Genomic DNA, 22,187 nt, shown 5'->3' on the forward strand with positions numbered 1-22,187 from the left:
CCTAATTACAACATCTTGTTATATCTTCATTGTGTAGTTAACATTCTGGAAGCAAAATTCAACATGTGAGGTTCTGTAAAATTGAAGTGGGCCAAGTGAAACACTACAACTCGTACATTCATCCAGCAACATTTTGGTTCCAGTTACAATACACGTATATCCTTGAGTGCAGGACCTAAGAAAACATGAAGGTCAAAGATGGTGCCAATCAGTGTCACAGATACAGCAAGGGATGGCAAAGTATATGGTCTTTACTTCCCAGTGAATTGCATAAAAGTACACTGATTGGTTTACACTGTCCATCTGGTCATTAATTCTACAAAAGAAGCTACTTTTGATATGTGTATAACAATTAAATATTACATGTGTCCATAATATTAATTTCAATTTATTTGCAATTTCATCATTTATAACTCTGCCACTATATAAAAATACAGCTTCTCTTCCTCCAGAGACAAAAAGACACACAATAACAATACAAAATACAACTACACCAGTTGCACATTGCAGGGGTAAAGTGACAGACATTTATCAGCACTTCAACATCATAGACCACCAAATTAAACATTAACATTATGAACAATATAAGTTAAATGGAATGTATTCATATATGCTGCAAGTAGCGGAACGAAATACTAGTGAGTGCAGCTGCACAGACAAAGAAGTGGAAATACTGAATATCATTTACATGTTTAAGAACCCAGGGTCAAACAATGTGGACCATTAATGCTCGACAGAAAAGTTTTCAATAACATCCATTCAGAAACTAAATCTGGTCAACTATAAATTACATTCTGTGCCATTCAAGCTTCTCCCAGCCAAGGACTTCTAAGAATACTAACTTTTATGTGAGATGTGATGTCAAGTAGTCTGGAAGATAAATACCTATGTTTCAGAGGACCCTGTTCTATCCATGTCCAAGGTAAAAGGGTGAAGATGGAGACAGAAAGTCCTTCAGACTGTCAGTACCATTTACAAACAGCATGACATCATAGCTTTACACATCACACGGGTGAGAACACATAAGAAAGTATCAGACTGATGCTGATTTATAAAGACACTTCTAACTAACATCATACTGCACTGTCTTATGCATGCAATTTGCTGTTTTGTGGACTATCTGAACTTCAAAAGCCAACTGAATGTCTCAGTGTCTGACATTTATGGCATCCATTTGTTTTACAGTGGTGGGACACAAATAGCTATGCCTCTCAACTTGAATGGTAATCACATGCACTTTTTCATTTGGGGCTACCAACCAATCAGTTAACTACACCATAATTACCCTAATATAGTTACCGGATGTAAAACTTCCAGTCACTGATAAGTGATACGCAATCTTCTGCAACGTAATGGATCTAAACTTTAGAGGTTATGCCACTGGAGCTCACAACCCACCTCAGAATTAAAATCATTTTGCATCAAATTTCAGAAGTGTGCAGATGCATGTTCTGTATATGCTTGGATCTATGTATTATGCAAAAGTTAATGAATCTTAAAAGAATCCATTTAGAACATAATATAACTTCTGGACATTTAGAAACAGTCATGAAATCAGTCACATTTAAAACATGTGTTTATAAAGTTGGCCAACTGAATTTAGAAATTTAGAACTTTGAATCAGCCAAAAGTGAACTCACATTACTATTTTCAATTATGTTTGTGACTGAGAACAGTAGTAACATTATATGCAACTTCATTAACTACAATCACTGAATTATTTAATTAATTTCTTTACTGTGATGTTGGGGATTCGGCTATAAACACACCCGAGAAATGTCTCTTTGATTATACCAATTGTCTGTTTACACCTTCATGTGAAATGTGAGTGGAATGTTGGTAGTATGAAACTTGTCAATGCGACTGAACTATAGTGAACAAGGATGTGGACACATCAAGAAAATCTAAAGGACATTATTTCCACTCAGAGCTTTTGTCTGTGCTGTGCTGTCAATCATCCAGTGCAGCTGCAGTGTGAAGTTGAGCAAAACTCAGGACACTCAACATTTACCAAGAACCATGGCAAGCAAAGCCATGCGAACGTACATGCCACATTCAGCCTGTCGGAAATAAGCTGCCCTCGGGTCAGAATCCAGCTCTGGGCTAATTTCAGACACTCGGGGCAATGGGTGCATAACCACCATCCTGCGCTTTGCCCAGGTCATCAACTGTGGAGTCATCACAAACAGACCACACACCTGAAAATGAAAATAAAGTTACCAGTCATAAACAGGACGTATTTATTATGTTGAAAAGTAATTCAGTTTCATCCATTATTTAAAACAAGCAGAAATACCTTTTCCTTTCCTGGAATATGGTTGCTTTCCTGTCTATATCACAAAGCAGAACAGCTAAAGATTTACAGAGGAAATACCATACAAAGCAAGAAATTAAACTTTACTCATATAATTAAAACAATGACTGGGAGAGAGGATTTGAAATGCACCCAAAACCTTTACTGCAGCGCTCCCTTTCCAACTCAATGAAATGACAGTTGCAGCACCTACCACCAATCCACCCAGTGGAGTTTGTACTTCATGTATTCTATGAACCAAACCACAGAAATTTGACATCAATGTATGTTACATGTTCCAGGACACCTAATCTCTGTGATAAATGGTATATATTTTATAAACACCCTGTATTTAGCAGTTAAGTGAGCCTACTTACGCTCTCATACTCTTCCTGTGATGAAAATCGCTCTCTTTGTATTCGTGTCATGTACAGAACATCAGTTTCTGGAAGGGCTTCTTCAAGAGAGTCAAACTTTTCTTGGGAAATTCCTTTTGAGCCCACAAACTGCACAATGTGGCTGGGCATGCTCAGGCCCTGTGGGCTCACATATCGGATCTGCACATTGTACAGAGTGAGCAACCTGCAAAACACAGAGTCAACATTATCAGTTTTTACCTCTAAATAAATTACATGTTCTAAATGAAATACATTACTAAAAATTACGGGCTTTTTGGACTTTGTCCATCATCCAGTATTCTAGAAACTAGAAAACACAACGTTTCAGAAACCAGATTTGTTTCCATCCTCAGGTGAGCGGGGAGACACCTACTCTGTTGGGTCCCTTAGAAATTGCTAACTTCAATCACCAGACAATCCAGGTCAGGTTCACTACGCCCAGGAATTCTGAGTGTTACACACCGTGGCCAGATCCCTTTAGAACCTACATATATCACTGTTAGTTAAGATTTCAAGCACTGCACTATAAATAAATACAGATGATGATTCAACATTATTAACATTGTACATGCTAATGGTCACATGTGACTGATGTCAGTGGCATGTAGTCTAAGGCATGTACTGTCTACTACTCCTCAAACACTGGGATTGTGAGTTCAAATCCAACTTGGGGCATGGATAAATATCTGAATTTCTTTCATGTTTGTTATCCTCTGTAGGTAAAGGTGTTATGATGGGCTGACCCTCCACTCATGGTGTCTTACCAAATGTCTATAAAATAAGATCCTAAAATCCATAAAACAGGAGGCCTTGAACTACACTGGGCTGCCTAACAAGAAAGCAAAGAAGAGAAACAGGCACACGTATGGTTTTGCATTGACATGAGTGTTGGACAGGAACTAAACAACAAATGGGAAGAAACAGAACCAGCAGAAATGTATAAATCATAAAGTTAATGAATATGTTAAAGGAGAAGTAGGAACATGCATCGGTACAGTGATAAGAAGTATCAAAATAAACATAAGCTAAAGGACAGAAGATACTAAGGACTATGGCTATTCATATCAATAACAAATTTCAAAGTTTGATATTAGGAAAATCCCTAACTGATGTCACCAGCAGACAGGCAGAAACACAGACATTTCAGAATGACCATGTACATAGCACTGAAGTCAGATGAAATGTAAGCCTTTCTCAAATTACATGCAAGCAAAAGGAACAAAATATAAACCCCCCAAAAAATTAAAAATCATACAGAAGGAAACACTGACAAAAATGCTGGGTAAAGTAAGGTCCATGCTGGCCGTGCCATAGCTCAAGTGGTTAGTCGCCGGCTTCCCACCTCAGTGGCCCGTGCTGGCCTATCTACAGTTGCAGTAAAAGCTGCCAGGCATGCCAAGGGAGTTGCACGTGCAGTTTCCTCGATTTACACCTCCACTTTGACCCAGTCATGTCACTTATTACTCCTTCTTCACTGCATTTAGTTGTCAGTGCATTTCCATTTTTGTATTTTCAATACATGTCCTGATTGCCATGAACACAACCTCCACATCTAGTGAGAGTCACCTGCGTCCATCATACCTGGCGAGAGAATGCACTGTCCGGCCATGTTTCAGATCACCAACCATCGTGATGGTGAGTCCATTCACAGTACCGATCTCCTCTCGGATTGTGAACACATCCAACAGTGCTTGAGTGGGATGCTCACCGATGCCATCTCCTGCATTGATCAAAGGTTTGCGACAGTAATTCGCTGCACGCTGCAAAACAAACGTGACCATAGTGTCCTAACATTTACCATTTAAGGCACAATGGCAAGCATATATACCACCCACATGAATATTAATAAACTGCATTCTGCCCACACAGCATATTTATGTGTTCCATATGATTCTCACAATAAACAGCGACTGTTTCCCCAGACAGCATTAACCGGTTGGTCTCTGTAGTGGAGACGTAATGTGTTTCCTGTGAGGTACAGACGGAATTCATATATATAAAGACTCTGCATTCTGCCCACACAGTGTATTTATGTGTTCCATATGATTCTCACAATAAATAGCGACTGTTTCCCCAAACAGCATTAACTGGTTGGTCTCTGCTGTGTAGACGTAATGTGTTTCCTGTGAGGTATGGGCTGGATTTGTATATATGACTCAGATGAATCTCCAGAGGGTCAAATACCAGCAATAATACTTACAGAGACTGCTCCAGGCTCAGGGTGTCTGAGCACAACAACATCTGCATATCCAGCCATCACAGCAATGGAATCTGATCACAGAAAATTCCATCCGTTAACTAAACACATGACATGCAAGCACAATGTACAGAGAGATGCAAGGAAGGTTCAGTAGACTGTAGAGGTTATGTTGCAACATTAACAAGATACAGAGATTGTCGTGAATTATGAAACAGGCAATAAGTGGCAGGAACCAGTCACGGCCTGCTTTCAATAAATGTATGGAGTTCAGAACTAACTGAAACACACGCATGCTGAATGCAACTTTGTACCTTCCAAAGTTTCCCCTTTTTTGACGGACGAGCTGGCCTCATCCATGATGATAACACGACCGCCGAGTCTCTGCATTGCAGCGGAGAAACTGCAGCTTGTGCGTGTACTGACTTCATAGAAGACGGAAGCCATTACCTTTCCCTGTGGCAGTGTAAAATCACGTTATGCAGAAGAGACAGTCTTGAAGTAGTAGCCAGAATTCAAAATAATTTATTAGATTTAGAACGGAAATGACTCCAGTTGTTTGGATGTGACACTGTTCGGCTACCCTGAGGATGGAGGCAGCAGGCTTCTCTGATTCATTTGTAACACTCTACCGAACTACGCAGTATCACACCATGAGCCAGTAATTTAAGGCTATCTTCCATGAAATTTCATCAAAAACTAATAAAAGATTCAGAGGAAGAACATAACATACCAGACCAGAACAATGAGCCTGTAACAGGGTCATTTTATTCAGACATGTACTGAAAACATAGAATGTCTCATGTCAATTCCAACATGGCCATTCATCATTGTAATTACCAGGCGCCTGAACACGAAACTGAAAAGGAAAAAGCCTAGGAGGAAGACCAAGATCAAATGGGAACAGCAGGTTAGGAACAATGTCATAGAGATGGAAGGAAAAACATGGGACACAGGAGGAATGTGAGAAGAAGTTATGGAGAGACAGAGGCAGATATAAATAAAAATATCTGAAGGATGAGCAGCAAGACGTCCATACCTTCAGGATATGGTCTAGAGGCCTCTCTTTCTGCACGGATATCCTGAGTGTTTGTGCAAGATTGAAGATGTCATTCAGCTGGTCCTTAGAGAACATGTCAACGGTAAGAATGTGCTGTCCTGTAAGCCCATGACTGCCGACTGTCATGGGAGAGCCATACAGGTTTGGATTGCTGTCACTTTTGTGGCGAGCCGTACTGCAGAAGGGATTAGGTGACAAGCAGCGAGCTCCGGCTTGCAGCTTCAAATCAAGTTCCGGTGGTGCAAGATGGCCTCCGGTTCTTGTGTTGGTATCAGAAAGCAGTTTGGAATACAAGTCTGGAAGCAAGAACCCACAATCCATTTGCCCACTCCTGGACTTAAGTGACAGAAGAAAAAGTAACCAACAAACTCCATGGACAAGAGACTGTCTTGAGAAGCTCACAGTCTCTCAGTTCATCAAGACGTTCTTCATCTTTCATGGCAACTTTCATTACCACGTTCACAAGAGCTTGCCATTGAACCTTATCTCAAGCCTGCTGAATGAAGTCTATGATTTCACAGTCAATTCCATCATGCCCCATTTTAATATTATCCTCCCATCTATACCTGATGTCATGAGTATCTCCTGTCCTGAGATTTTTTAACCAAGTTCTGTATGTCATTGTCATATCTCCCATGTCTGCTACATGTCTGGCCCATCGCATCCTCCTTGATTTGCTCACCCTAACAGTGCCTGGCAAGGAGTAAAATATATGAAGCCCCTCGCTATTCAGTTCTTGCCATTCTCCTGTCACTTCCTCCCTCTTACGTCCAAATATCCCCCCCAGCACCATTCTCAAACCCTCAGCACCCTGTTCTTCCCTTAATGTGAGACCCCAATTTTACACCCAATTCAATCTGATTCTCTCTGTACGTTGCTCACCATTGTCACCATCCCACATATCATCTGTTCTGTGTCTGTCTACTTCCTTTATTGTAAGTTTTGGAGCAATATCACCAGGTGACACTGGATAGTCAAGGCTGGATGGAGGGCGGCTCGTGTCCAGTCCACTGGGTGCCTGATGGCCGGGGAACAGCTGTTTCCTCATCTGCCACTCTCGCACATCCTGACCAAAGCCGGGGGGCACCAACACCTAGACAGTGAAAGCAGGAGCAACATCTGGCCACAGCTGTGTGTCAAGAAGCTGGTGGTTGCATTCATAACAGCCAATCTCAAGACCTTATCATGAACCAGTTGAATCCAGTCCACACCATCACACTTAATTTTTAAGGCCCATCTCTGGTCCATCCATGCTGCCTACCGTCCATCTGCATGTAATGACCCAAGAACTGCAGAACAGATTTTCATGACATGTGATACTGGAGATCCTTGCTAAACACTTTCCATGTGTCCCAGTTTTGGTTAAAATTGGACAGCTGTAGCAAACACTTTGCATGCAGACCCACCTGTGTTTGTGCAAGCATCTTGAGCATAATTCAAACATTTCAAACACAAGTTTCAGAGAAATATGAAACACAGATTTCATGTTCAGTGCACTTTTCCCATAAGTTCTAAATAAACTAACTAATTTCATGGAGCTAAGCACTTCTCGAGAAGCTGCCATTCATGCAGCTACTCAAGTACTTCCCAGCATTTTATGGCACCTGAAGGTTCATTACCGTGTTCACAATAGCCCTCCACTGGTCCCTATCCTGAGCCAGGTCAATCCAGTCCATACCATCCTGTCCTATTTCTCTAAGATCCATTTTAATGTTATCCACCCCCCTACATCTTGATCCTCCTAGCAATCACTTTCCCTCTGCCTTTCCCACCAATATCTTATGTATTCCTCTTCTCCCTATATCTCCTGCCAATCTCATCTGCTTGACTCAATCGTTCAAATTATACAGTGCGTTCAGTTAAGGAGGAAACTTCGCAACACCACTCACCCGGCCCAACATTCCTCACAGATTGCTGCTGTAACTGCTGATAGCAGAACGAGTCATTAGCACTGATCAACGCGTGCTGTTACAGTTAGAGCAGCAATCCGTGAGGAATATTGGGCCCTGACAGCGGTGTTGTGAAGTTTCCTCCTTGACTGAACGCCCTGTACTTGGTGAAGAATCCGAGTTGTGAAGCTCCTTATTATGAAGTTCATGCTGCATGTCTCATAACTACAGAACTCTGGACTGCATTCACCCTGTGTGTTCTATGCTGTGTACAGGACAACAACAGATGCTGGCATTCACTGACTGAAAATCTAGAGGCAATAGCAATTGTTATGTTATGCATACACTTCCTAACTTGTTACGTTATGCTCCCATAGGAAGTGACGACTCACTCACACTCATGCTAAGAATCAGATACTAACAGCTGCTCAGCTACCACAGAAATTCCCAGAACTTTATGGAACCTGAAGGTTCACACGAGTCCACCAATGGTGCCTATACTGAGTCAGATGAATCCTGTCCACACCTTCTCCCCATTCTATTTCTTTAAGATCCATTCTAATATTATCCTCGCATGTACTCCCAGGTATTTCTAGTGGTCTGCCTCCTTCAGTGCCTCATGCCAAAATATCATGTGCACTTGTATTCGCTTCCATGCATGCTATATGCCATTCCCATCTCACCCTCCTTGTTTTGACTAATTTGAAAATATTTGGCGAAGTGTACAAATTATGAAGGTCCTAGTTATGTAATTTTCCTCTAACCAGCTGTTATTTCCACCCCCTTTGGTCCAAATATCCCCCCTCAGCACTATGTTCTCAGGCACCCTCACTTAGGCCCTCCCTTAACTTCCTCATTCACACAAAGAAAGTGACAAACAAGTCAAAGAGACAGTAACCCCTGTTAAGAGCCATGCAGCAGGGAGCACAAGGTGACAGAAGGCCCTGTGCACTTCCTCTCAGACCCAAGTGTGTCTTCTTACCTGTCCGTCAACATACGCAACTTCACTGCGCACAACAACTCTGTGTACAGCACCACGCACTTTCATGCCAGCAAAAGGTGTCCACCGGGACTTACTGTAAGGCATAGCCTCAGGGAGCACCCACTCCTCTTCCATGTCAACTTCCACGTACGTGTGGGGCTGTTCCGGCAAGTTGAAGATCTTGCGTGGGTTCCGATGGAACTTGTCAATCAGATCCTGCAGAAAAATCATGGAAACAAATGTTAACAGCTGAATGCTAAGTAGTGACATTGCGGTTGAGAGGTTGGCACTCCTGCTTGGTGCCCTCCTCCCCTTGGGAGGGGGGTGGTCCCGGAAACAAATAATCCTGACAGATTACTACTTGATTTTCTCAATGGCGCCAGGGAGAGTCTGTGATAATACCAAGAAGCGTCCGCAAGCACATACTCCAGCAGAAGAGTCAGCAGCAACTCTTCTAAGTCAGCGCACTGCACGCGTTTGCTCTAAGAAAGTGCCCTCTGGAAATCTCACAAGTCCTTAACGTATCCATCAACCATGCCCTTCCATGTTCTTTTTCAATTCACTGGGCACATTCATTCTACAATTTTATGCTATGTTTAACACGGGCACCTCTGTCTGTGCATGTGCGTAGGAGGGGAGGTCACCATATTTTTTGGAAAACAATCAAAAATTGAAATGAGAGAAGGAAATATAATAATATTAATATTACATTTGAAAAGTTATTCTTGTATCCTGAATGCAAAGGGCAATCTATGAAAAATATTTTAAAAAGGCTATGAACCTAAATTTGTAAGCTAATTTTCTGATCCCCCCCACACCTATCCCCAAAAAAGTCATGACAGTGCCCATGCTATATATACACACAATCTATGTAATTGAAGAAGCATCATCATTACACAATCCAAGAATCAATAAACAAATAACGTACATTGTTTTACAGTATTTACACAAGGGCACACATCTGCATGTGTCAATGTAACTTCCCTCGTTTAGCCATCGCAATGGCACTAGCTGATGGACACAACGCATTAACCAAATTTCCATGTACTTGACACTTCATCTTGTTCCGATCCCAGCAATCAATAACAGAATTCACCAGCTTCTGTAAAGTTGCTCCTGTACTTAATAAGCACCGCTATAAAGACTTAGAGGACAGTGGAGGTATAGCTCCATACATTCTTAACCTCAGCACTCAACGGAGATGAGAGGTAAGCTTTAGTCCTGGGCCAATTTACTCCCCCCAGGTAATGAGTCCCTACGGTCCATTGCATAAGAGACTGGGCTAGGCCCCACAGCTGCACTGGACACTTTCAAGTAATGAGACCCTGTGCCCTTGTTGGGGATCGAGACTCAAGTCTCTCAGCCTAGTCACTATACTGACTGAGCTATCACGGCTGAAGATATCAAAACCTCGTAACATATTTAGTGCATTGTGTCTGTACCTCTAATGTCAGTTTCCCATCATGGATGGCAGTCAGCAGAAGTGGCAGTATTGTTTCCAGTCCAGGAAAACCTGGTGGGAATTTCTCACTTGTTTTCTCTTCCACAGTGTGGGGTGCTAATTGAAACAGAAGAACACAACACGGCGATATCAACACACATGCAGGGCGATTAACAGAAATTTAGAAAGTTAAACAAGACTCACTCGCTCACTCACTCATGGAGCTGAGCCCTTCTTGAAAAACAGCCAATTCTGCAGCTACTCAAGGACTCCCAACATTTTATGGAACCCAAAGGTTCATTACTGTGTTCACAAGAGCTCTCCACAGGTCCCTATCCTGAGTCAGATAAATCCAATCCATCCCATCCCATCCTATCTCTCTATGATCAATTTCAATATTGTCCACCCATGTACATCTTGGTCTTCCTAATGGTCTCTTTCCTTCTAGCTTTCCCACTAATATCCTATATACATTCCTCTTCGCCCCCATTCGTGCTACATGCCTGCTCACCTCATCCTCCTTGACTTGATCATTCTAATTATACTCTGAGAAGAGTCCAAGTTATGAATCTCCTCATTATGCAGTTTTCTCCAACCTCCTGTCACTTCATCCCTCTTCAGTCCAAATAGTCTCCTCAACACCCTGTTCTCAAACACCCTCAGTCTATGTTCCTCCCTTAATGTCAAGAGATCAAGTTTCATACCTATACAGAACCAAAGGCAAAATTATAGTTTTGTATATTCTAATTTTCATGTTTTTGGACAGCAGACGAGAAGACAAAATGTTCTGGACTGAACGGTAGCAAGCATTACCTGAGTTCAGTCTCCTCTTATTTTCTTCTTGAATCAGGTAGTTAAACAAGAGAGGAAACTTAAATAAATTTATCAGATTCAAGGATTTCGTTGTGATTATCGTGAATGCCATGTATTTTGCACACAGCCCAACATTGCAGGGTCAAAGGGTAAGCCATGCTAAACACAAGCAGAAGCCAGTAGGGAGGCTGAGCTTTACTGCACACTTTCAAAAAGGTTAGAGGTTGTTCTCAGCTTAATGTCTCTGTCATCCATCGAGTCACAGCAAAATGCCTAAATTCCTCCAATTTTTCCTCCCTGTTCTTGCCAGTTTCTTTTGCTTTAGTTTCAACGCTGAAGATGGAAGTGGCATGAGCCTCCAAACCATTGGGCTCTGTCTGAACTACACAGAATCACAAAGTTTTGCAAAACAACAGCAATCCCAGTTTCAACAGGAAATAACAATAACGATGAACAAGAAGATTACGACAGGTACAGATGTGTCCTTCTGAACAGTCAGACAGGAGTAACCCCTCAACAAGAGGTTAGGGCTGTGGAGTGTGAACAAAAATAATGAACCACCAAGGAACAGAGCAGACTCACCATGATCTGTAGCAAAGACGTCTATTATGTCCAGGTTGTCCCAGAGTGCCTGCTGATCTTCCTCTGTCCCAAGAACTGGTCTCACACTGCCCTTTCTGGGTCCGAGCCTGTCCATGTCCTTCTGAGAGAGGAACAGATGATGTGGGCACACCTCACACGTCACAGGCAGACCCTGCACATTATACAAAATCAAGAATATATCATAACATCTGAAATCACAACATGAATACAGCAGATGGGTCAAGTAATGATGCAGACAATTACTGGCCACAGAATGGATATAACAAGGAAATGGTAAAGGTAAAGCTGTCCCTGTAACAGGCCATGGAGGCCCATAGGGTTGTGAGATGTCGAGGCTCCCACATTTTCTAAAACAACTAGATCACAGATGGCGGTGAGGTCAGCCTTACGTGCCAGCTGCCCTTTACCCCCAGGAAGATTCCTGGTACTCATTTCTGTTAGAGGCTGAGTTGACACCAGGGCCATTGTGCCGTTGGAAGGATTAGGTCAGTTGAAAAAATCCAGTGACCTCATTGGGAACTGAACTCGTGTAGCATTGTGCCTCAACCAACTGCGCTAAACAAGGATATGGAGAACAGCATTAGAACTACAATTTATAGAAATGAGGTTATGGGATGACAAAAGACAAGAGAGCTAACTGGGAAATCATGTACTTTGGAAGGGTTTCGTGATTTTCCTCAGTCCCTCCAGGTAAATGCCATGGCATATCTCAAATCTGGGCATTAGTGATTCTTTCTGCATCCTTTCTATCGGTGCATCGGGAGGGAGACACACACACTGATAATCGTGACAACGATCGCAAAAAAAAAAAAAAAAAAATAAAAAAGTGACTATGTGACGTAAAACAGTTATCACTGATTTGGTCCCCCCCGAAAATGGGTGATGCAGTCACTTGAGAGACACAATCATGCAAGCAAGTATGGTAATCCCATCCAACTGAACTGAACATGTTCTTCACAGAAACCAGTGCTACCAAGAGCTACATAGCTATTGATATAGTTACCAATGTCATCACTTTCTTACTACAAGAAAATAGTGTTATATCTAACACAAATAGTTAACAATGATACACAGTTCAGCTGTATTGTGTACATTCCTCCTGGCGATATCTTAAGATATCTCCTCCTTACACATGTTCCATGTAGCAGATCTGTGTTACAGAAGCATCTTATGTCGGGCGCGGGAAGGGAACAATAACAAATCACATGACTATATCAGTGGTGTCCAGAACATGGCCCACAAAGTTTTCAGTACCAAGAAATTTCAAAGTATTCCTGCACTTGAAAAGACGCAAACCAAACAAAGAATCTGATTCGTAACATAAGAGAGGAGTGAATATGTGGAGCACTGCCACTCTGACTGACCAGTTCTTATGAAGTGGAGCATGCTAGACTTCAGAGACAACTTTGCTTCAGTTATCAAGGGAAACATTAAGTGAGGAGGAACGATACTTTTTAATTTTCTTGTGAAATTTTTGTAATTATTCACTTCCACAACCAGTAACATTGCTTACAAAGACACCTCAAATTTGCCGTTTTTAACGCCTTAACCTTTAGAGGACAGCGGTAACTATAAGTACCAACTGCTTTAACATCCAAAAACTGCATTCTGCCCACACAGTGTATTTACATGTTCCATATGGTTCTCACAGTAAACAGCGGCTGTTTCCCCAAACAGCATTAACCGGTTGGACTCTGTAGCAGAGATGTAATGTGTTTCCTGTGAGGTACAAACTGGATCTGCATATTTCCTCCAAGATACTTGTACCCATCTGGAAAACTACATGGTGCCACATCCTATAATACCTTAGTCTTAATAAATATGTCATGAAAACCTCAAATCCCATCTTTTTATATGGCAAGCATAACAGCCATTAAGAGTTCAACATTAAATCTCCTCATATGTTACATAAGTTTTTGCACTGCTAAGTTCTCCTGCTTTCTCCTGTATTCCTTTGCAGTCCCACATATTGCTGAATGATGTGTTCAAGTCAGTGTTTAACGCCATCTCCACAAAAAACACGGACAAATAGTCAATAATAAACTGTCTCCCTGTTCAGTATCCTGTACTTCACCTATCCACATAAAAACATTAGCAATAAAAAAGTAAAAAAAAGTAAAGCTATCCCTGTACCAGGCCATGAAGACCCAAAGGGTGGCGAGACGTTGAGGGTCCCACATTATCTACACAATCGTCTCACAGATGGCGGTAAGGTTGTCAGCCTTACGCACTGGCCGCGCTTTACTCCCCAGGAAAATTATTTATTTAATTCCTGGTACTCATTTCTGTTAGAGGCTGAGTGAACCCCAGGGCCATAGTGCGGCCAGAAGGATTAGGTCAACTGAAAAAATCCAATGACCTCATCGGTATTTGAACCCACGACCTTCCGACTTGTAGCATAGTGCCTTAATCATAGAAAAGATACAATACATTGAAACAAAAGACTGCCCATTTGTTTGGGAGCTACTACATAATTTATGTTCATGCAATATCTTAATGCTCGGCAATTTGCTGTTGCAGTAACTCAAAACAATGAAATGAAAAGAATAAAACTCATGTTTACAGAATTTCCACATACAAAGATCTGACATCACAACCTCTGAACATGAAATAGCACTGACTACAAGTACAAGAAATTTTAAATATTGGACAACAATGTCTTCCTAAGTATATCCTTCACAAGGCCAAAATTTGAGTACATAATTTTTTTTGTGTGGTGATATCAGTTACACAATCTCAGTGTTCTTGGTAGAAGTGGAATGTTTGGGGTGGGGTTTGTCTGATAAAGCCAGGCAATCACACAATAGAATTCAGTACACTTACTCTCTCACTCCACGCAGCACTCCTTCTTGAGTAGCAAACACCTGCTCACTTTATTGTATTTCAGCATCCTGTTGCATTGATGTCTTATTCTACATATTCACGTCTCTCTAATGCAACTCTGTTCACTAGTGGGAACATACATACTAAGGGGGCACAAGCAAATAACAACGATAACGCCACCATGCTGATATTCATAGGGCTAAACAAAACAACACAGAAAACATGGATGCCACAAGAGGAAAAACAGCACGGGAACAGATAAAGAATTATGTTCTCAAATATGTGTATTTTAGTGGAACAACGATAATGCAATAGCACTGAAATATTCTGACTTTAAGAACTAGTACAATGTTGCAGTTTTGAAAACTGGATGGCTGTCTTAAAGACGGAAGTGAACGCGTAGAATGATACCTGTTCATTTAGTCAAGAAACTCCCCGCCTTCTATGAAGCTCAGTTCAGTACCACATCCACAACAGCCCACCACTGGTGCCTATCCCGTGCCACATAATTCAGTCCACATCCTCTCATTCTGTTTCTTGAAGATCCATCTTAATATTATCTTCCCATCTATGCCTAAGCTTCCTGAAAGTCTCTCTCTTTCATGTCTTCCTTCCAAAACCTTGCATGCATTTCCCTCTCGTGTGTGCTACATGCCCTTCCCACCTCATCCTCCTTGACCTGATCATTCTAATAATACTTGAGAAGTACAAGTTATGAAGGTCCTCATTATACAGATTTGTCCACTCTACTCTCGCTTCCTCAGACACCCTGAGTCTACGTTCTCACCTTATTAAGAGAGACAAAGTTTCACACCCATACAAAACCAAAGGCGAAATTATAGTTTTACAAATTTTGAACTTCATGTTTCTGAACAGGAGCCAAGAAGACGCACAATTCTGAACTGAATGGTAACAACCATTGCCTGAATTTAATCTGTAATTAACTTCTTCATGAATATAATACAGATTTGTTACTGTCATCCCCAAATATCTGAACTTTGCCACGACAATCCACAACATACTTTCTTACGTTAAGGACATGTATCTTCTTCTGAGGAGTTTCTATGGCACCACGTCAGCAGGATTTCAGTATTTCACGTCTTTATTTTTGTGTCTGAGTAACTGCATAAGTGACGTGTCAAAGCTTCTCGAAAAGAGGCATCAGACACCACTGGATAAGTACCCATACCTTCTCCTTGGCAGCTCGGATGATCTGGATCTCTTCTTTACGAGCAACATGGCAGATGTGGATTGGTCGACTATGCAGTGTTGCTAACAGTAAGACTGCAGCTGTAGTTTGACTTTCTGCATGGACACACAGTGGATACTTCCTGGGCCAACTGTCGAAATGCTGTTCAGAAACAGACATTAAACCATTGCAAAACAATCATTATTCCCACTTATTGCCACTGCATTCCATCGCAGACGATGTACGAACAAGGAGTCATGACAGCTCAGTCAGTGCAGTAATGGGCTATGGCTGGATGGCTCAGGTTCCGTTCCTGGCGGTGCCAGATGTTTCATCTCCACAGCATTCAGAAAAACTATGAGGCCTGCCCAGCCTCCTATCCAATTGTTACCAGAGGCTGTTTCCCTGGGAGTAAAATGTTAGGGGCATGAAGCTGACCATTTACCTCTATCTAGTGCCAAGGTTGAGAATGATGGAATTATACCTCCACTCCCTCACATGTCTTCATGACATGCTTAAGTAATTAAGCAACAGGGACAACTGCTGTACAGACATGTCTGTACCTTAAGACTGTGGTTTCTGTGATATAACCCTGAAAATGGAGGCAGCAGGTTTCTTTGAAACACCGCACCTGTCTACGAGACTAAGCAGTGTCATCAAAGGTTGGTCTAGCAATAATGTTCAAGGCTTTCATTATGGAGGAGCTTGTTTCAAATGTCAACTGGGCCACTGGTTATCCTGACTTGAGGCTTTCGTGGGGCTCCTCATTGCCTCCAGGCAAAGGCCAATAAAGTACCCTGATCAGGCTATGACTGCTTCCTTCCACATCCCTTCCAGATCATCAGTTATCCTACCAACCAGTACTACACAGTCTTGACACTGACATCACATCCTGTAAGACCGCAATCTTAACATTCATGCCACAAGAAGCCAGTACCCTTACCTTGCTCCACACTGTCAGATCCTTGAGTGTGAGGGTTGTGAATGTTTCATTCAGGTACATCTTGAGTCCTGCAGCTGACGGAGCCAGGTCCGAGATATCTCCATAATTATCAACTGAAGCTCCCAGGAACAAAGCATAGTCACAGCGAGCTCCGGCGTGTGCCAGCTGCAAACAACAGAAGGGTACCTCACTTCTGGTGAGAAGATTGTTGTATTCTGGGATGTGATACTGCACTGCCTGCTAGATTGTTAGTGATATTTTGGAGGGGTGTACTGCCTCCACCTTTAGAAATATTCTTCTAGCCTGAAGATGGAGGCAGGAAGTGACATCAAAATGATGGTAATAATCCATCAGATGACATAGTGTCACATTTCAGATGACAACAATCTTTACAACTGACATAAGTTTTGCATTTGGTTTCCACTGAAAGACCAAACAAACTGTGAAATGCTGAGCTGCTTAGACTAATTATTTTGAGACATCTATGTGAGCCAGATGAATCCAGGCTGTATCCCCTATCTTATCATCCATGTTCTATCCTAACATCAGGCTTCATTGGGTGCCAACAGTGGAGAAGCAGTTATCTATGTATGTGCCTTTGACTTTCAGGATTTGTCCATGTTAAGCATTGAAGGTTTCTTCAACTCTTTCGAAAACCTTACTTCATGGTTACTGAGGGGAAGGACAGCTCCTGCATAGCTCTCACATTGCAAAGTGCATTGGAGATGATGCTATGATTGCAGGAACAGAGAAGCGACCATGCAATTAGTGAAGAGGACTGTTTCAGGTTAATAAAAAAAAGGCCAGAACATTTTTTACCATCACTTATTGTTAACCACATGTTCACTCCCTATTGGTTAGCATCCCACTCCTCTGTTCATCCAATCATAGCTTCATATCTGATGCACTGCTTAATGCAAGAGCTATATAATCACTCTCAATGTTATTAATCCTGAAGACGGCATCTGCAAGGTTTACCAAAACAATGGAAAACCCTCAACATTTGACACCGAATAGTCACCGAAAATGCCCCACAGTAAACACCAGACGCAACACAAGAAGGACTTAAATTACCACCCACTTACTAACAGCCTTCACTTTAACGTTATCAAGACACAGCCATAGGCACTTACCTCCTTGACGAGTGAGAACGTCTGGTGATCAATCACAGACGGATTGGTGTTAGGCATGGCGAGAATCATGGTGATCCCACCGGCAAGAGCAGCTGAAGTGCCTGAAGAAAAGTCTTCTTTATGTGTTGCACCCGGCTCCCGGACATGCACGTGGACATCAATGAAGCCAGGTAGCTTCAGCATCTGCCTCGATGTCATGCAATCGGTATGCGTCTTCATAGGAGGAGGGGCACGTCCAATTAACTGCAGTGCCTAGGAACCCATTGCAACACTGTCTGTTAGATCTGCATGTGGCTAGAATATGCTTTACAACCAAAATCATCTAACCAACACCACAGAACAGAGGACTTCTTGAGAGAACAACAGCTGGATTAGAGGTTCTCTCTGTGGTTACTGTGAAGCGTACCATCTTCTGTGATGTAATACCACGAAGTTCAGGGGAAATTCATCAATGTTTCAAGGGTATTGCTGGTTTCTTGACTGGCTCACTCATTGATCATGAAGATGGAAACAATACATTCTTCTGAAACATCAGTAAACTTGCACCATTCTAGATGGCATTATGTCCCACAAAATAGTATTCATCACAATAACAGCTGCTCAGCTACTCAAAAAATTGCCTGCTTTGTGTGTAACCTGAAGGTTCATTACAATGTTCACAAAAGTCCACCATTCGACTTCATCCTGAGCCAGATGAATCAACTCCATGCATTCATATCTTCTTCATTTACAACCCATTTTAATATTATAGTTCTAGCTATGCCTGGGTCTCATGGGCGGTCTCTTCTTTGAAGCTTTCTAACCTGAAGGTATTTATTTCACCATGCATGTTACATGCCCCACCCATCTCATCTTCACTGACTTAATCACTCTAATAACATCTGATGAGCAGTACAAGTTGTGAAGTTCCTCATTATGCAGTTTTCTCCATCCCCCTGTCACCCCTCTCTCATATGTCTAAATATTCTCCTCACCACCATTCTCTCACATGCTCTCCATCCGTGTTCTTCCCTTGGGGAGATGGACCAAGCGTCAAATGCATACAAAATACAGATGAAGCTCAGAAAATTACTGTCTTCTGGGATGCAACGTGACACTTTGGAGAAACACGCTGTCTGCATCTTCACAACATGGCCTGAGGCTCAAGGCAACGTATTTCACCGAAATGTCGGTAAGCGTCTAACAGACTGCACAATGTCATCTGCTACAGGACAGTGAACTTCATCTGAAGTCCCCCTACTCTGTCATACCTCGTGTGGGCAAACCTTAGAGGAGAAAAGACCCATGTATGAATGTGTAAATTTACAGCTGGTCTATTAACACCGTAAGTTTGCTGGAAGGAGAAACTAGTTTTATTTCCTAAGAATGATGTCATGGTTACGTCACCAACTGATGATAATGCCCTCTCGTTCCCATAGCAGACGGAGTATAGTCACTTGTTACTTCACAGGTGAACTTTGTGCACTGTATTCTAAAATCTGTTTGTAGAGTATGTCTGAAACTTTTGGACAAAGAAGAGGGGTGACCAGAGGGGGCATACCCACCAGAACCAGCATCTTGGTGCACTTGACATCCGTGATGAGGGGCACGGAATAGTCCACTGCAAGACGTCGCGTACGGTAGCCATGAGTCATGAAGGAGGAGACACGACGCGCCCCACCATTGCGCATTGGCAGGTTGATCACCAGGTCGAACTGTTTCCGTGCCAGGAAGTCAGATAGATGGTTGAGCTCACCACCCGAGGAGTCGATGTCTTCAAAAGTCCACTCCGCGGGCTCCACCTACACAAAGAGTGAAAACCATCCACCAAATAGTCACACTTCAAATCACAATGCTGTTTCCCCAAACAGCATTAACCGGTTGAGCTCTGTAGAGGAGACCTAATGTGTCTCTGTGAGGTACGGACAGAATTCTTATATATAAAGTCTCTACATTCTGCCCATACAGTGTATTTATGTGTTCCATATGGTTCTCACAGTAAGCAGCGACTGTTACCCATGTTCCGTATGATTCTCACAGAAAACAGCGACTGTTTCCCCAAACAGCATTAACCAGTTGGGCTCTGTAGTGGAGATGTGATGCGTTAACGCCCTTGACTCTCATTCAGAGTGTCTCAGTCTCTCCAGAAAAATGTTGGGACAGTGCCTCTATTTGGCCACGAGCCCTTCCTTCTAAACCATTCCAGTTTATTATTCATTTGTCATCCTACCACATGACGGTGCACAAAGTGTCCCGTGACTTTGTGGTAACTTCAGTAGGCCATTCCTGAAGTCACTATGACTGATAAGGCTGTGGCTACTTGAAATGCAGTTTGGCTTGAAGAAAGAAAGAAAGAACTGGGAAAGAAAACAATTTGTGTTTGGAATTAGATGAAACGACTATATTGAACAGCTTATGTAGCTTCAATTAAATGTCCAAAATGTCTGCTTTCAGCTGGGATAAGTGGCCCGGTTCAGTTCGATAGGGGTCAGTCCACGAAATATATGTAATTTACTTGCTGTATTCATTAATATCTGCGTGGAGCTCTCAGGTTCAGAAACCCCAAGCAGAATCCTTCCTTAAGAAGGTAACAGTCGCTCGGCCGGTCTCAATCTCCTGCTTTTTACTGAACCTGGAGGCTCATTACTGTGCTTACATTAACTAGTCACTGGACTTTCTCCGTAGCCAGCTGAATCCCATCTACATTCTCACATGCCTTACTTCTCAGGGTTGGCTCGAACCTTCACCCCGGCTTAATGTGTTTCAAACTAATGCGAAAACGTACACAGGCACGCCCTTTCGTCCTTCGCGTTTATCTCTGCACGTTCAAGGTCCATGCTCCGATCTATATAGATATAATCCTGCAGCACGGCAATAGAACAAGATATTCGTAATCAGCGATTTCCGGCGCGGACTGGCGTCACTCGTTTCTTTGTTGTTAAGAGCTGATAATGTGGGGACCGCACTAATCCCAGTCCCAGCGAAACCCCTGAAGCCTCAAGTTCCTCTACCTGATATACAATTTGGGCAATGTACGCAAGCACAGCGCACTAGAAAACCGAGATTAACGGCCGTGGGGATCCGTTGCGTTCACCACACGACACCCTCTATCCGCTAAAGTTGGCACTAACTTCGCCGACAAGCGGTGGTCGCTTGCGGACTACAGACCACGGAGTTCCTTTTAAGCAAGCATAGTGTCCATGATTTATTTTATCCGTCTTCTAGTGCATACATTCATCTATCCCCTCTTCTCACTCGCACTACATGTTTCGGCACAAAAGTGCCATCTTCAGGTGCTGATCCAATCCACGACAAACTAGTTCATTGCATGCCTTGTCTATACATACTAAAATAACTAAAATATATATTTATCATATATACTGATAAATGTTAAGTGTTAAAATATTAAAATTGTACAGGATATTTCATTCCTACGTCGTGTTTCATTACGCGAGTCACTTCTATCATCTTCTGTTGGAGCACTCTTTCACTATCGTGTATTGTGCTCTGTGTTGCGTCTTGCTCCTGTGACTGCGTGTGTGGGGATAGATGAATGAATGTATGCACTAGAAGACGGATAAAATAAATCATGGACTTAAATCAGTGCAACAGGACGCTAAAATATAACATTAAGCATAGTGTTCCTTTCATGTAAAGCCCATAACTTTGGTTCCTACGCAACGCTAACCGGTTAATCTTTGTGATGGAGACACAGTGTGTTTTCGTCCGATAAGTATATACACACTATGACTGACTCGGAGGCGACCTCGAATTAATAATTATGAATCAATGAACAATTTACCGACGGCAATGAAACTTGGTAACAATTCTGTGCACTTTCCCACACTGACGCCGGGTGCTTTCCTGCCCGGTGCGTGCCGTTTCTTTCTTGCGATGCTGGCTGCATAATTCGGCAACACGGAGCGTCCTGTCGGCCTGTGTCTCCAGCCGGAGGGAAACTCAGTTACTGTGATTACGTGCTGGCCAAGTTTTGTTTTCATCGGCGAATTATTTACTGATATATAATTATTCGTTAGGGGTATCCTCGGAATGAATTAAACTAAATTAGTTGCCTTTACCCTGAACACCCGGAGTAGTGATCACTGCTCAGGGCCCTGATAACATCCATTCACAAAACTGGGGCGCAACACCAGCTCCATCGGCTTCTCTCTCTGCTTCAGACAGGGACAGGGGACGCCTGCCCTTTAGCAGAGCTCGAGAACATAAAGTCACAATTGAGAGTGACGCAAATCCGGAGCTTCAGGGACAATGGCGTCAGCTGCAGAGAATTCGAGATAATGAGCAGCATGTTTGGGCACACCCTGTCCGATAGTGCTCTCCCAAACAGCAATTTAATGTAATTACAAAGAGAGACCACTCAGAAGACGTTGCTCTCAAAGTCCAAGTCACATTGCGACTGACGGTCAGTCAATCTTTCTGTCTT

General features: G+C 42.5%; 1 protein-coding gene across 4 annotated transcripts in view; it reads right to left on the bottom strand.

Moving 5' to 3' along the window:
• Window positions 1-370: 370 nt before the first annotated feature.
• Window positions 371-22,187, bottom strand: part of LOC111872620 (CAD protein) — a 77,835-nt gene continuing 56,018 nt past the window's right edge. For 3 of the 4 annotated variants that reach the window (XM_023866697.2, XM_023866699.2, XM_033754766.1), the window contains 14 exons: window positions 19,309-19,545; window positions 17,765-18,016; window positions 16,632-16,796; window positions 15,689-15,850; window positions 11,656-11,827; window positions 10,262-10,377; window positions 8,820-9,035; window positions 6,831-7,041; window positions 5,928-6,244; window positions 5,203-5,344; window positions 4,892-4,962; window positions 4,273-4,451; window positions 2,671-2,875; window positions 371-2,198 (listed from right to left, as the gene is read on the bottom strand). In XM_023866697.2, coding sequence (XP_023722465.1) covers window positions 2,001-2,198; window positions 2,671-2,875; window positions 4,273-4,451; window positions 4,892-4,962; window positions 5,203-5,344; window positions 5,928-6,244; window positions 6,831-7,041; window positions 8,820-9,035; window positions 10,262-10,377; window positions 11,656-11,827; window positions 15,689-15,850; window positions 16,632-16,796; window positions 17,765-18,016; window positions 19,309-19,545 — 2,643 coding nt within the window. In that variant the 3' untranslated portion in view covers window positions 371-2,000. Of the gene's footprint in view, window positions 2,199-2,670; window positions 2,876-4,272; window positions 4,452-4,891; window positions 4,963-5,202; window positions 5,345-5,927; window positions 6,245-6,830; window positions 7,042-8,819; window positions 9,036-10,261; window positions 10,378-11,655; window positions 11,828-15,688; window positions 15,851-16,631; window positions 16,797-17,764; window positions 18,017-19,308; window positions 19,546-22,187 lie in introns of those variants that run through there. The other variant, XM_033754767.1, reaches the window with a different exon arrangement.

This window comes from Cryptotermes secundus, unplaced genomic scaffold, assembly GCF_002891405.2.
Source record: "Cryptotermes secundus unplaced genomic scaffold, Csec_1.0 scaffold1928, whole genome shotgun sequence".
Classification (NCBI taxonomy): Eukaryota; Metazoa; Arthropoda; class Insecta; order Blattodea; family Kalotermitidae; genus Cryptotermes; species Cryptotermes secundus.